The sequence below is a fragment of the Furipterus horrens genome, unplaced genomic scaffold (genome assembly GCF_987537825.1).
Source record: "Furipterus horrens unplaced genomic scaffold, mFurHor1.1.pri manual_scaffold_11, whole genome shotgun sequence".
In the NCBI taxonomy this organism is placed as follows: Eukaryota; Metazoa; Chordata; class Mammalia; order Chiroptera; family Furipteridae; genus Furipterus; species Furipterus horrens.
Window position 1 is genome coordinate 16,586,282 of NW_028327181.1, and position 15,257 is coordinate 16,601,538.

The 15,257-nt window shown below is 52.1% G+C and overlaps 1 protein-coding gene across 1 annotated transcript in view; it reads left to right on the forward strand.

The window, feature by feature from the left end:
• SFI1 (SFI1 centrin binding protein) overlaps positions 1-15,257 on the forward strand; it is a 55,921-nt gene that overhangs the window by 39,302 nt on the left and 1,362 nt on the right. Inside the window, exons 16-29 of the mRNA XM_090291622.1 lie at positions 4,017-4,098; positions 4,398-4,576; positions 5,347-5,422; positions 5,925-6,020; positions 6,497-6,573; positions 7,653-7,755; positions 8,915-9,011; positions 11,225-11,385; positions 11,812-11,886; positions 12,541-12,615; positions 12,697-12,873; positions 12,969-13,231; positions 13,782-13,886; positions 14,032-14,233. Coding sequence (XP_090147748.1) covers positions 4,017-4,098; positions 4,398-4,576; positions 5,347-5,422; positions 5,925-6,020; positions 6,497-6,573; positions 7,653-7,755; positions 8,915-9,011; positions 11,225-11,385; positions 11,812-11,886; positions 12,541-12,615; positions 12,697-12,873; positions 12,969-13,231; positions 13,782-13,886; positions 14,032-14,233 — 1,768 coding nt within the window. The remainder of the gene's footprint in view (positions 1-4,016; positions 4,099-4,397; positions 4,577-5,346; positions 5,423-5,924; positions 6,021-6,496; positions 6,574-7,652; positions 7,756-8,914; positions 9,012-11,224; positions 11,386-11,811; positions 11,887-12,540; positions 12,616-12,696; positions 12,874-12,968; positions 13,232-13,781; positions 13,887-14,031; positions 14,234-15,257) is intronic.

Genomic DNA, 15,257 nt, shown 5'->3' on the forward strand with positions numbered 1-15,257 from the left:
TGACTTTGTAGGAGATAAGGCTGCTTGTTATGTAAGAAACAATGGAAGAACAGCTCAGGAGAACAGAACCTTGTTTCCTCAGTTATGTCAGCCACAAGCGCTAGAGCTCAGAGCTAGTGCTGAGGGTGGAACCTGGAGGAGGCCTGGCTGTGAGCCGAGGCGATGAGGATGGATGGCGGGACTGGGCAGGATGAGGAAGACCAGACTGAGGGGATTGACTGATCCTGTAGGTAACGGACAGATGTTTGAGCAGGTGCATGCAGCTAGTAAAATGACAGCTTTGGAGGTTGCGCTCGGAAGGATGTATATCAGCTTTGGACGGAGAGACAACAGGGAGGGATACGCATTGGGAGAAGTTGCAGTGATCTTGACTTAGGGTTCTGAATGCTAATGTGAGGGGATCAGCCAAAACTCCAGGGCTCCTCAGCACAAAGGTCAAGGGCAAGTTTTTAGGGTGTTGTCACTTGGAATAGTGGCTGATGAGGGGATAGCTCTTTCCTCTGCCCCTTCCACAGAGTGGCTTTGACTTTACCTAGTTTCTGTATTGAGGTCTGGTATTAGATTCATTCAAAAAGTGGCTTTACTGCTTAAAACACACACACCCTTTTGTTTCCTTTACAAATAAAGTTATGATTGACTCTTGCTTTTTTTGTATGTTGGCATCCCGCAGGGACCAAAAATTGAGGGTATAGCCAAGAGGAGCTTCTGAAGGGATTTTTGGTGTTGATAGTCTTGGCCGAATTTACAGCTACACTCTTAAGGCGGAAGGGTGGAGGGTGAATTGGAGATAGGAGCAGCCAGGAGGCTTGGAGGATAGCAAAAGCCTGATTATCTTGTTTTGGTTTAATTGGATCTTTGTAGAAAACTTAGTTTTTCAGGTTCCTGTCTCCTTGGCTCATGAGGTGAGTAGAGTGCCTAAGAGTCTGTTTCGGAAGCTGGACAGGCCCAAGTTCAGACCCTTGTTCTGCTGCTTGCCAGCTCTGTGACCCTGGGCAGGCCACTTAGTCTTTGTGAGCCTCAGTTTCCTCAAATTAAAGTGGAGATGATTTATGGGGGGAGGGTGCGGAGTGGAAGGAGATAGAGGAGGGTGTGAGGGGGATTAATGGTGACAGAAGGAGACTTAACTTGGGGCGGTGAACACATAGGACAGGGCGCAGGTGGTGCGCTGTGGGGCTGTGCCCTGAAGCCTGTGTAATTCTGTTAACTAGTGTCACCCTGATGAAGTCAATAAAAAGGACAAAAAACGGAGGCGATTTGCTAATACAATACTCCCTCACTTACCGCGGGTATTATGTTCTAGATGCCTCCCCCCCCGCAATAGGTAAAAATCTGTGAAGTAGGAACCTTACATTTATTTTAGTATTTATATATATTTTAAGGCTTTATAAACCCTTCCCACACACTTATAAACAGTTCCCAGTCCCTTACTAACCTTTCCCACACTTTTATAAACACTACTTATGTTCTTAAATATATTCTACATTCTTAAACCTATGTAACTTTAACATATGTACACAGTGCCGCAAAATCCCGCGATATAGCAAAAAATCCGCGATAAATAATTAAATATAATATTTTAAAAAATCCCGCGATACAGTGAGGCCGCGATAAGTGAACTGCGATATAGAGAGGGACTGCTGTAGTCCTCGTCTTACAGGGTATCATGAAAACTAAGTGGGATGATTCATGTAAAATACAAGCAGAGTACCCACACAAAATATTAACTATCCCCCTAACCCCTAGAATTGACCTGTGACTCTTATGGTCAATTACCCTTCACAGGTTTACTTTGGAGTTTAGCAAATCAAAGTTCCAAATAAATATGTATGTTTCATCTTTCCATAATTCTTAGGGTTTTTTTTTTAAATGCTTTAGGAATGCAAACAATTTATAGTGGAATTTCATAAATTATGACTCAAAATGGTAGTTTATTAACCCGTAAGCAAAATTTTTTAAAATTGAGCTATAATTTATATACAGTGAAAGGCACAGATGTTAAGTAAACAATTTGATGAGTTTTCAGAAGTTATTTACCTAGATAATCAATACCCCAGTCATGATAAAGATTATTTTTATCACCCCAGAAAGTTCCCTCATGGTACCTTCTAGTCAGTCCCCATCCCAGAGTAACACTATTCTGACTTCTGTCCTCCTAGGTTAACTTTGCGTGAGTTTGAACTTTATGTAATGGGATCGTACAATATGTGCTCTATTATATCTGGTTTCTTTTATTTTTAATTTATTTATTTTTATTGAATTTTAGAGAAGAAGAGGAGTCGGGGGGGGAGAGAGAGAGAGAGAGAGAACATTTATTTGTTGTTTCTCTTATTGCTGCATTCATGGGTTGATTCTTGTTATGTGCCCTGACCGGGAATTGAACCCACAACATTGTCATATTGGGATGCCACTCTAACCAACTGAGCTACCCAGCCAGGGTATCTAGCGTCTTTTAAAGTTCAGTGTAATGTTTTTGAGATTGAGCTATGTTGTTGCATGTATCAGCAGTTCAGTCTTTTATTCTGAGTAGTATTCTATTGTATGAATATTAAGACAATATTTTGATCCATTTAAAAATAGGAATTGTTTCCAGTTTGCGGCCATTACAAATAAAGCTGTTGTGAACATTTGTGTTAGTGGATTGTTTCATTTCTCTTGGGAAGATACCTAGAAGTAGACATTTAGACCGTAGGGTGAGTTATAGATGGTCACATCATTTTATACTCCCACCAGAAAATATGAGAATTCTAGCTCCTCTGCATCCTCACCAACATTTGGTTTTGACAGTCCTTTTAATTTAGTTATTCTGGTGGGTATGGAGTGCTCATTTCCCTGCTGACTGATGATGTGAGCATCAGTAAAGCCTAGTCAGCTAGGAACAAAAGCCTGTTGTTCGACCAAGTCAGACTGGAGAGCTGCTCTACCTGAGAGAAAGGAATTTGTGAGGTTTGGATTCCCTCTGAAGGATTCTGAAGAGGGTCAAAGAGAAACCGGGATCGGTTTTGGATTGGTTGCTATTTCCAAGGCAAGATTAGAAGGGACGAGAAGGGGGGGTTCGCTAGGGAGCCTGTCATGAATATCCTCGGGAGTGGGTGAAAGGAGCAGGGCTCGTCTGGGCATCACTGCGAAGGAAGCAGTGACCCCTCACAGAGCGGGTCCCTGTGGCGTTTTCAGCTGCGGGGTGACTCAGGGAGAAGCAGTGTCTCCTTGCAGCTGCTTTATCTGGGCCTGCCCTGCCCATCTGATGGGTGATGCTGTGGCTCGGGTTTTGACTCAGTGTTTTCTCATGCGCTTATTGACTGTTAGTTTATTTTTTGTGATGTACCTGTTCAAGTCTTCGCTAGCGTATACATAATTGAGTTGTGTCTTTTTATTATTATTGATTTGTAAAAGTTCTGCATATATACTGGAGACAACTCCAGTGTCAGATACATGTATTGAAAACATTTTCTTCCACTCTGTGGCTTGCCTTTTCATTTTCTAATAGTATTTATTTATTTTTAGTAAGAGCACATGACTTTGCCAGTGCATAGCCCCTGGTAGCTGTTGGTCAGTCGTGGGAGCACTGCTTTTGCAGGCTTTGACTTTGTTATGGTGAGCAGGTGGGCTAAGGCAGAGGTGACAGAGCAGTGCTTCCTACCTGGGACACTTGTTTTAAATTCTGCTTCCTGGGAGTCAGCCCGCAGGGGCCAGGCATTTGTTTTAAAACCACTTGCCCCAAGGATTTGCCCCAAGGACTGGAGCAGCTGTCACTGATAATCGTTGATCACTGTTGCAGCCTCGAATTGCAGAAGAACCAGGGTCCCAGAGTCTGGATCTTTTTCATACTGTGTATTGGGTTGTTTATGGGTTTTTGACGACTGTTTTCTTCATTTTCTTCCCCTTTTCTTTTTCCCTATCTAAGCCTGTTTGCCACTTAATAGCACAGTGGAAAAGGAAAAACCCATTTGGAACTTTTTGTTCTTTTTTAGTTTAATTTTAAGTGCTTTACTTTTTTTTTTTTTTTTTTTTTTTAATAGCGTGACATTAGAGAAGCAAGTATTTGCTATTTGGTGGCAGAAGACGTTTCGGCATCAAGAAAACCGCTTGGCAGAGAGACTAGTAAGTGGCTTCCCCTAAGGAGGCACCTGGGGCGGGCAGGGCCCGTCAGGCCTTTGTATTCACTGCCTCCTCTCCTCGGGACACAGCCTGGAACCCAGACCCATGCTGAATGACATCCTGCCTGTGACCAGGGCTCACAAGACAGGGTCAGGGTCTGGGACATGTGTTTCCTTTGCACAGCTGGCTTCTGGGCCAGAACAGCTGGCTCCTGAATGTCCATTTCTTTTGCATTGGTCATTATTTGTAGTTCTGTACCCCCTCCTACTTGACCCATTTGGTTTTCTCCCATCCTGGTGCAGGCCATCCTTCATGCTGAGCGGCAGCTTCTGCAAAGGTTCTGGTCCACGTGGCACCAGCAGGCAGCAGCACATTGCCAGGAGCGGCAGCAGCAAGCAGTGGCCTGTGCCCACCATCGCCAGGGGAGGCTCCGGAAGGCTTTCTCCCTTTGGAGGGAGCGTGCCCGAGGGCTCAGATCAGAGTGAGTGGGCGCTTCTGCCTCAGAAGCTTTTCCCATCTCAGACCAGCTTTGATCATAGTAACAGCATTGTCAGATCTGAGTGCCCAGCCAGAAGATCATGTTAGCCTAGACTCCGGTTTTAAGTTCCGGAAGTTTCAGTCCAAAACAGTCTAAGCAAAACTAGGGCTGTTGCGAGAGGATCCTGGAATGTGCCTGGGGACAAACATGCCTTTGGATCTGAAGTCCTGTCCATGGGTTACATCCTGCTCGCTGGTTGGTGCCCATTCAAAGTGATCATGGCCAAGGAATAGACTATTGGGCTTGTCTGGGCATAATTGACCCCCCACCCCCCACCCCAGGAGCAGCAGCTGTGGCCAGGGGGCATGGTGTGGCAGTTTCTACCATACCATGTGGTTAGTGGGGCAGGACAGGCAGCCCATGTTCCCACTGCAGACACTGTCCTATTTGGTGCCTTTCTGAATCCACTTTGTGCTCTGAGGGTCTCTCCACCTTTCAGACTCTGAACACATTTAACCTCCTGCACAATCACCTGCATGTGGATACGTTTCAGTGGTACTTGAAGCCCTGTGAGGTTGTCTGTGAAAACTTGATTAGATGTGCACTTTCCTGGGTGGAGAGCCCAAGTCCTTTGGCAGCTCTTCAGAGTGGATCTTGACTCCCTTGCAAATTTAAGACCCACTGGGCAGGAGCCAGGGACTGTGCAGCGGCCTCCATCGAGGGGGCCCTGGCCGGGTCTGGGCTGCCGCACGGAGCTGTGACTCTCTCCACAGGAGGATGGGCATGGCGCTGGCTGCAGGGTTCCACTCAGCATGGCTCCTGCGTTGGGCCTGGAACAGGTGGAGGGAGGTAAGGCTTTGGCACAGGTGTCACCCATGTGTGGCTTGTGGACAGGTGGTGCTGTGTGTCATTGTGACTCAGCAGCCATATGGGTTCCTCCCCAGTCCCTCTGAAACCACCTGCCTTGGAGCATAGGGAAGAGACTGGGCAGCAGATGAATAATGTTAACCTGGTTTCATGAGATGATTAGCTCAGAATTTCTTGTTCTTTTACGGGCTAGGCTGTTCTTACCTGATCTCACTGACTTGGAAACTCCTGGTCTAACCATTAATAGGCATCCTACTGGGAGGAAAATGTTTATGCTAACATTGCTGGAGCATTTATCCTCAGTCAGGAACTGGCCCCATTTAATACCCACAAAACTCCTAAAGGCAATTATCTAGAGATGAGGACGCTGGCGCTCCCAGGTTTTCATCCTTACCCAAGCTCAGTCAGACTGCGTGTAAAATGGAGGCACAGCTGAGCCTGCCTTCCTTGGCCCTCCGTGGCTGGCTCTCTCCTCTGTCCGCAGTGCCTGGCCCTGTGGGGTGCTGAGCAGCAGAAGCTGATAGGAGCAGACCTGCATCACCAGCACACCTTGGAACACAGGGTGCTGCAGACCTGGGGGGTAGGAGCTGCTGCTTTCTCCACATCTCCTTGCCTTCGAGGGAGGGGAGTCCTGAAAACTTTGTCTCCCTTCTTTGTTCTTCCTGCCCCTCTCAGGGGAGAGTAATTCCACCAGCCTCAAACAGAGCAAGCACCCCAGCCAGAGGGTCCTGCAGCCACAGGGCTAAGTTTTTTCTTGCTCAGCAAATAAAAACAAGAAAAAATAAAACAAGTGCTCTCTGGGGGTACCAGCCTCACTATCAAAGTGGCCCCTGGTCCAGGAGTCCAGTGGTCTGACTTACTAGGTGCAGACTAGGTGAGACAGTCCTCTCCCTATTGTCTGGGTCTCCTGCCCTTGGACCTGGGGCCTTTTAGTCTTCCCCTACCCTCTGGTGAGTGGTCTGGGTATCGAAGTCCTTGCTGAGAACCTCTGGGCCTGCCTGGGAATAGGAAGAGCTGCAGGCCCGGGGGGTGGCCTTCAGTCCTGGTCTCCTGCAGACTTACCAGAGCTGGGTGCAGAGAGTCCTCCGAGAGGTGGCGGCCAGGGAGAGCCAGCACAGGAGGCAGCTGCTGTGGTGAGTCTCCCAGCACCTCCCGAGCCCAGCCTGGGGATCAGGGAGCGGACTCCATACCAGTAAGGGTGGGGGGTTCTGTCCAGGGTCAGGCACAGGATGGCCTGGCTGCCTCGTGCTGCTCATAAGAGTAGCTTTGGCTTTTCCACAGCGAGCACCCCATTCACTGGTTCACCTCTTATGTCTTGAGCCCCTGCTCTGCACAGAGCGGGACCTCAGGGAAGCAGCTCGCAACTGGATGTCTGTGAGTTCTCCCGCCAGCCTCGCTCCTCTGAGCGCTCCCCCCGCCCCCCCGTTTCAGACCTGAAAGATTCGGCTTGTCATATTAGCACCTGTCCTGCTCTGGAAGCTGCAATGGCTACCTTTGCCGCTCAGTTCCCAGTCAGTCGCCTCCCCACTTGGCTCTCCAGACCTTTCACTGACTCTCCACCTCTGGGATCTCCTGCATCTGACACCTGTGGAGGTCACCTGCCTCGGCTCCAGCTCCCTCACGAGCCCATCCCCCAGCTGCTGCTAAGCCAAGCTGTAGACTCATTCCTCCCGCAGGCCTCCCTCGTTCCACTCCTCCTTCCTTTTCCAGGCTGCCTGTGGGCGGTGGGCCTTGTGGACTTTAACCACCACCGTCCGTCCTTCAGAGCCCTGCAAAGTGTCCATGTACCTCCTCAGAGTGGCACAGAAAGAGGCAGTGCCTGGCCTAACTCAGCACCGGGCACAGGTGCTGAGGTTCTGGTGCCCTCCCTCCAGCTGCTCTGTCTCTGTAGCTGCTTTATCGTGGCATGAATCACCTGCCCTGTCACCGTCTGGTTATGACTCTGTGTTCCCCGTAGCACATAACTGCATGAAGATACAGTGTTTAGTCTTGTTCACCATGGTGTCCCCAGGGCCTGGCCCAGGGCAGGTGCTCAGCCACCAAGTGTTGCATGTCTCCATCACCGTAATCATGGCTGTCAGTGAAATGGATGTTCTTAGGCACAGGGCGTCCTTGATTCAGGAGAGGGCTGAAGAACAGGAGTGATTCACAGAAACCTCATACTGTCTCGCCATGCTGGTGTCACACCCTGTCCTGGCTTATGTACCTGCAGGGATGTGTTCCATCGCTGGAGAGAAAACACCGTAGCCCGTGTGGATGAAGCAAAGAAAACCTCTCGAGCAAGAGCTCACTACAGAAGGACCGTGTGTTTGAAGGTGAGGCCTGCCTGGGGAGGCCAGCCGGTCCCCTGGGAGGTTTTGGTCTGTGCCTCCTGTAAGGCAGTGGTGTGGGCGGTGGTGCCAGGGATTTGAACAGAACAAGGAACCCATAAAACGGGATAACTGTCCTCTGCCAGGGAGCAGCTGGGTTTTATTTAGTCCAATGAATTATGAACCAATAGTCATTAAAGCAGAACACAGCGTGTAGTGAGTGAGGTAGTTCATATCAGAACCAGTATTTTCCACGCGTGGAATTTTCCACTGGGACAAACCGTTTAATCACCATGCCTCTGTCTCCACATCTGGCAAGAGGACGCTTGCTCTGCTCATCAGCCCTGCAGGGTTTGGCCTTGGGACTTTCTGGAAAGCATAGAGCATCCCGTTGGTCACTGTCAGTGGGAAGTGGCCCCAAAATGCCATGTAGTGGGGGTCTGGTCCCCACACATTGGGAAAGGGGAGGGGTGGCAGGGCATGGCTGTGGGAAGAAGACGTGCCACAAGACGGGACTCAAGACAAATGAAATGACAGAGGTGGTCCCTGGACTCAGGGACACTTTAGAAGAAAGCTGGTCAGGAGCCCTGCTGGCAGGCCTGGGCAGGGACTGCTCCTAACAACTTCGAAGCGTCTGTAGATGAAGAGTGATTGCACATGGTCAAGACCTAGTCTATTCTCAGGGAAGCTCGGAGGCCAGTGGGTGGTGTCCCTGCCCCGGAAGGAGGGTCAGGGCTGTGCTTGGCTTCAGGGCTCAGAAGGGAGGAGGCCTTTTTGGGGTGAATGGAGTTTGTGATAGTTTGGGGAGCAGGCACCAGGTATCCCCTAGCTGTGGGACTTCTTTTTAAAAGTGTTACTGTGATTTTGTAAGTCTCACATATGAAAGAGTGCATGTAATGTATAGTTTGTTTAACAAATATAATACAATGACATTCAATTCCTTCAGGTAGAAAAGTCCCATCACCTGAGGTACTGGGCTTCCTGTGAGGGTACTGGGGGGCTCTGCCTCTTGCCTGTGGTCTGTGTGGATGGCACGCGCCTCCTGGAATGTGTGACAGTGCCGTTGTGTCCACCACTTGGCCTCCTTCCAGCTGCCAGCAGCGATGGGTGGCCCCGGGAAGTCAGGATGTGCTGTGATCGCCTCTCGTTCTTCGCTGCCCCTTAGGTCTTGGTCCAGTGGCGGGAGGCCGCATCAGTGCAGATATACTTCCGCCAGCAGAAGGACTGTGCCATGAGGGAGGCTCAGGAGGTGCTGGACAGGGGTAAGTGGGGCCCCTGGAAGCTGAGGAAAGGGTCGTGAAGGACCCAGAACTGTCACATTGTGCCATTTGCTTCCCTTTAGTCTTTGTCTCCTTCATGTGCATTAGTTCCCTGTTGCTAAGGTAACAAAGCACTACAGACTGGGAGGTTTAAAGCAACAGAAAACTGTTCTCTTAGCGTTCTGGAGACCAGTTCCAACATCAAGGTGTTGGTAGGGCCATGCTCCTTCTGAAAGCTTGGGAAGAATCCTTCCTTGCCTATTCCAGCTTCTGGGAGCTCCCAGCAATCCTCACTGTGCCTTGACTTATAGACATATCACTGTAGCCTTGGCCTTTGTCATCACATGGCTGTCTTCCCGTGTGTTTGTGTCTCTTCTTATAAGTCAAGTCACACTGTACATATTTAGAACCACCCTAGTCCAGTATGATCTCAGTTATTGTAACACTGCACTGGCCCTTTACCAAAAAAACATCACTTCTGAGGTTCTGGATTTCTGGATGGACATGAGTTTGGGAAGGCGTAACTGTTTGGTTCAGAAGATCACGGTATTCTCTTCCCAACTGATTACCAACCCGTTTATGTTAAAATGAAAAGCTGAGGCTTGAGATCTACAGGGAAATAAGGAGATGCAGCTGGAAGGGAAGAGTTCGAGGGTTGGGATGTGGTAATTTCAATGGGAAGTCCTGCAGCGGCTGCTTTGTGTCAGGCCAGCCTCATCATGAGAGGGTCCTGCTTCCTTGTGTAGTTGGGCCCTTCCTTGTATGTTTAGGGAGCAGGGACTTGCTCAGTTGGCTTCACGTAATCCCACGACCTGCTAAGCAGACAGCCTGGGGAAGATAGTCCAGGTGGGAACCCCGGCTTGTGCGACACGTGGAGACAGGCAGTGGCTCTGCAGTGTGGGAACCCGCCCCTGAGGGGGCAGCTTGTAGTTAGAATAAATGCAAATGAAAATGTAAATCGTTTAAGTGGGACCATAGAGAAAACAGAAGTCAGCTTTGGTTTGGTTGACTGTGGTGTATGTGTTGATGAACACAGATCCCGCTTTCCTCTGGGCTGAACCCTGGGGTTAAATGTGCTTCTCTGTGTCCTCAAGCTGCCTTTCACCCCAGACACCAGTGCTGTGTTTCTAGTTCACTCCCAAAAAAGTAGCCAAGGGGCTCAGCCCAGCCCTTCATCTCTGTTTGGACGGGGCTGTGGCACCTGGCACTGCATAGGCCTCGCCAGCATGGTTGGGTCAAGTGGCCGCTTTGGGGAGTTAGAGGGAACAGGCAGGGCTGTGGGGCAGGCAGCCTTTTTTAGAAGGGGTGGAGGCACATGGCCGGCCCTGGGATTGCCATGTCCACTAAGGATAGTACAGGGGACTTGGGGGACTTGAGACTTGTGTTCTCAGCACAGAGTAGATGTGCATTTGATTTCTTGGCTTAATTAAGGCCCCTGTGTTATAGGCACACCTTGGCAGTCCAAACATGGGGCTAGGCCCTGGAGCAGGACAAACTACGAGTAAGGTGTCATTGTTGAAAGTGCTTATGAAGTGCAGGCAGGAGCCAAGTGCTGGCTGTGTGACCTGGGGCAAGTCCTCTTCTCTGAGCCTCAGTTTCTCCAGCTGTTAAATGGGGATAATGCTCCCTGTCTCTTGGGGTTGTTTACAGCAGGGCCCAAGACCAGTGTCAGGGTTTAGTACTAATGCTTGGCCTCTAGGCTTATGAACACCGCCTTCCCTGACCCCCATCTGGGCATCAGTGCTCTTCTCTCAAGGCCTAAGAAAAGGAAAAATCCAAAGTAAAAAACAAAACAAAATTAGTAGAAGAAGGTGTTTCCTCAGAGAGAATCCGGTGACACCGAAAAATGCAGGATGTGGCTCCTGCCTGTCTTGGGCTGCTGGACTCCTCTGAGCCAGGGGTCCGCTGGGTCACCTGGCAGCATCTTGCAGTCACGGAGGGGGCCCTGGCGTACCTGCGGTCACTGTGGCTCCAGTGGGCCTTTGGGAAGGTCACAACAGCAAACGCAGTCCTGGTTTCAGCGCCCAGGGTGCTCACAGTTGCTGAAGGTGGCCCGAGCTGTGCTTAGGAATATCCACATGTGGTTTCCCAGAGTGTGGCTGACACCCCAACTCTGTGCCCACGCAGCGTTCCCCACCCTCCACTCTCTAAACTTTGCCCATGACATAGCTCATATAGACCCTATAAAAGAGCAAACTGACTTGGATCTGCTTTAGGCCGTCTTGGGACCTGGTTTCGGCGCTGGCGGGATCGCGGCCAGAGGGCAGCCCAGCAGAGAACCCAGCTGCAGAGGGCGGCGCAGCATTACCGTCGGCAGCTGCTGCTGCAGGGTCTGGCGCGGTGGAAGGTGCACCATCTGGGCTGTGTCAGGAAGAAGGTGAGGCAGGCAGCAGCTCCCCCAGTTCCGTGTGGTGGAGCCGTCCAGGCCAGGAGACCTGGGAAGAGGTCCTTCCTGCAGAACTCGCAGCAGCCAATATGGATGCTGGGTGGTCTGGGGTCCTGTGGGCACAAGGCTGCAGGAGGATTTCTGGGATGGTTGGGGGATGCCTGCATCTGATTGGATTTTCCCCTGGTGGAAGATGGTTCATCAGAGAAACCCAGTTCACTGTGAACCATGGCTTGTCAGAGCTGGGGGACCTGTGGGACCTGTGGGGTCATCTGGAAGCCCCTGCCTGGTGCAGGAGGTCCCTGGCTTCACACAGGACACCTGGCCATGGGAGGACTGTTCACTTGGGTGGGGAGCCTGTGGTTTGGGCGTGAGGTACCTGATAACACTCTTAGGCAGTGCCCACTCTCTCCCCAGCTCCTGCAGAGGCAGGGTGCCCAACTCCTGGCCCAGACACTCAGCCGGTCTTGTTTCCACCAGTGGAGACAGCAGGTGGGAGCTGTTGAGAAGCCCCTTTCCCCAGGGCTTGCCCCCCTCCCCCGGCAATACCCTTTCTGGTATTGCCAGCTTCCTTCCACCTGTGACTGTATAAGGCCAAGTCACTTCAGGTTCCTGTTTCTATGTGTCACATTAAAAAACACATCATGGTAATATGGAAAAATTAATAGGAAATGCATTTTAAGTCCCTGCAAGGCCTTGATAAAAGGCCAGGTGGGCCCTGGCTGGTGTGGCTCAGTGGATTCATGCTGGCCTGCAAACCAAAGGGTCGCCAGTTTGATTCCCTGTCAGAGCACATGTCTGGGATGTTTCTCCCTCTCTCTTTCTCCCTCCCTTCACCTCTGTCTAAAAATAGGTAAATAGAATATTAAAGAAAAACAAAAAACAGGCAGGATTGCATCCCGCGCAGCAAACCCTCATGTGCACGTGTCCCGCTCACTCCCTGGATTGCAATGTGGACATGTCCCAGCTTTTCTCCTGCCAACCCAGCATGCTGCCTCCATGTGTTCCCTCCCCCAGAGCTCTTTGCCTTTGTGCTTGCCAGTGGAATATTCCCTAGTCCACCCCCTCAGGGCCTGGCAGAGGGGCCTTATGGTCAGGGTGGCTTCCCTGAAGGTGATTTCTTGGTAATCTCTTTCTGGCCCATAGCTGGTGAACAGGAGGCAGGAGCAGCGGGGCACAGCACGAGCCCTGTGGTTCTGGGCCTTCTCACTACAGGCAAAGGTAATGGGGTTCCTCATCCCACTGCCCCTGAGGACTGTGCCTTGGTGGAGAGCTGGGCCTCACCTCCTCCTCTCTCTCGAGGTGTGGGCTGCGTGGCTGGGTTTTGTGCTGGAAAGGAGGAGGAAGAAGGAGAGGCTGGAACAGGCAGTGCAGGCCTACCAGCAGCAGCTCCTCCAGCAGGGTGTCACCTGCCTCCTGCGATTCGCAGCTGGCAGGAAGGTGGTCCGGCAGCAGCTGCATGCCCAGCAGCAGGTGCAGGTAGGCCCAGGCCCCCCCCGCCACCCCCCCTCCCCCCGCCCTTCTCGTGTGGAGCGGGCAGGACATGGTGAGATCTGACAGGTGGGCTGTTACAGGCAGCCCACAGTCTCCACCAGGCAGTCCATCACTGTGCCATGCTGTGGAAACAGAAGGCGCTGGGCCCAGGCAGAGGGCCTCAGCCCCCCACATCCACTGTGCCCAGCAAGAGAGTGACATTCAAGGGTTCCCTTCTTGACCACGTCGCTGCCGGTGCTGGGGATGCTGCCCTGGAGACCAAGAGGCCACAAGCTCCTCAAGGGCCACAGAGAGCTCCGGGCAGCCTGGCCCTGGATGCTGGGGACCCCCAACTCCTGGAGCTGTGAGTAGCCAGCCAGCCCTTAGGGTCATGCCTGAGCTGCTGGGACCCTTCTCTCCGGCAGGACACGTCCCTGTAGACTGTCCCTCCCGAGCCCAGGAAGAGAACACAGCAAGAGGAATAGCATCAGGGCAGTCCTGCTCTCCTGCCCCCAGACCTGCCAGTGTTCCTCTTCTGCCCTGACAGCCAAGAAACGGGGCTCCGGCCTGGCCTTGCTTTTTGCCTGCCTCATCCCCTGACCCTGAGAAGGGCCTGACCCTAACAAGCTGCTCCCCTGTGACATGGGACAAGCAACTCCATCACCAGGGTCACTGTAGAGTTCAAATGAGATGATGTGGGTGAGGCACCAGGTGTGCTTCACTGGAATTGCTAGAAGTTCTCTAAGGCCCAGGCCCACTCCAGCTCACTGCCGACCTTGGGCAAGAGCCTCTCCTCTGGCCTTCAGTCTCCCTGCAAGACTAGAGGGGTTGGACTGGATGACCGCTACCCCACAGTCTCAGGCCCCCTGCGGCCCTGGGGCAGCCTGGAGGAACAGGCCTATGTTTCTTCCCAGCGATGCCATCCGCTCGGCAAGGAAGCAGCCGCGACGCCCAAACTTCTTGCTGGATCCCTTGCAAAACCAGAGGTCCCTGGGGTATGGCACCCTCAGGGGGCAGGGGTAGGTCACGTGGTCCTGGGCCCCCGAAAGGAGATGGTACCTCCATCTGGGACCTGTGATTTGGGGTCTGAGGGTGGGTGCCCCCTTTCCTTCCTGCTCAGGAGCATACAGAGGCCTGACCAGCTCCTGCCTCCCCTCTGCTCAGGCCTGAGGTACTGAGGGAGCAAGGCCAAGGTATGGCCCAGCCAGCAGCCCCTTCCCTGATGAGGCCCTTCCTGGAAAAGGCTCAGACAATACTGGTCCCAAGCAGCTCCCTGCCCCAGCCTGGGACCCTGCCAGGTACCCCTGGCCTGAAGCTGCTGCCTCCTTCCTCCTTTGTGTCACATGGAGTGGATGTACCTGCTAGGGTAAGTCCTCCCTGGTCACCTGGGGTCCCATTCTTTGGTCTGGCCTTCAGTGCTCTTTCTCGTGCTCTCAGTGCTGTAGCCACAGCCATACTTGCTGCTTCTGGAAAACTCCTGCCTCAGGAAGAGGCAGTGAGGCCACTCTTCTAGAGACACAGCAGGGACAAGCCTGCCAAGGCCCCTGCTCATGAGAGGTGGTGCATATCCCAGTGGCAGACACAGAGAGACTGCAGACCACGGAGGGTCGTAGAGGCCCTGGTAGAAGTTTGGGCTTTAATGAGAGCTGTGGAGGTGGGCTGGCCCATCAGGAAGTGCTGGAGGCTGCCGGCAGGGGCCGAAACTGGTGGGAGGCAGGCTGGGCAGGACTTGCTCTGATGGGTTCGATACGAGAGAAGGAAGGGATCTGGCTTGGATAACTCAAGGAGTACTGAGTTCTTTTACTGAAAGAGGGAACACTGGGGGGCCCATTTGGGTGAAGCACTAAGAGTTTTGAACCTGTCAAATTTGAGATAAAGCAACAGGACTGTGAGTCTGGCCTTCAGGAAAGAGGTCAGGTCTGGAGATCAAAACTGAGAATCAGAATCAAGGAGTCTGGGGGGGCGGGGGGAGTGAGAAAGCCCATGTGCTCAGTAACTGCAGAAACAGGTGGGGTTGGGCCCCCCCAAGGAGCTGGTATCTGAAGAGCTGCAGGGTGGGGAGGGGAGGGGTGATAGGAGGCAACAGGAGGAATGGAGGTGGGTGGCTGGACAAGAACAGTGGTCTCTGAGCATTTTCTCACTGAAAGGTTACAGCTCAGCATGACACAGGGGTGAAAGGTCAGGAAAGCTTGAAACAGCTGTTTGGAGCAGTGCTGAGCCAGATCCTGGGGAGGGGTGGGACCAGGCTACAAAGGTGCAGGTTGCTTGGTGTCTGGTCCAAAAGGAAGAGGACAGGGCTAGGATGCTGGGTGAGCTGGCTGTGGGAAAGCCCAGGTCCTGGGGCCTCGCCTGCCCTCGCCCTGCAGTGACCGCCTTGGTACCTTGTCCCA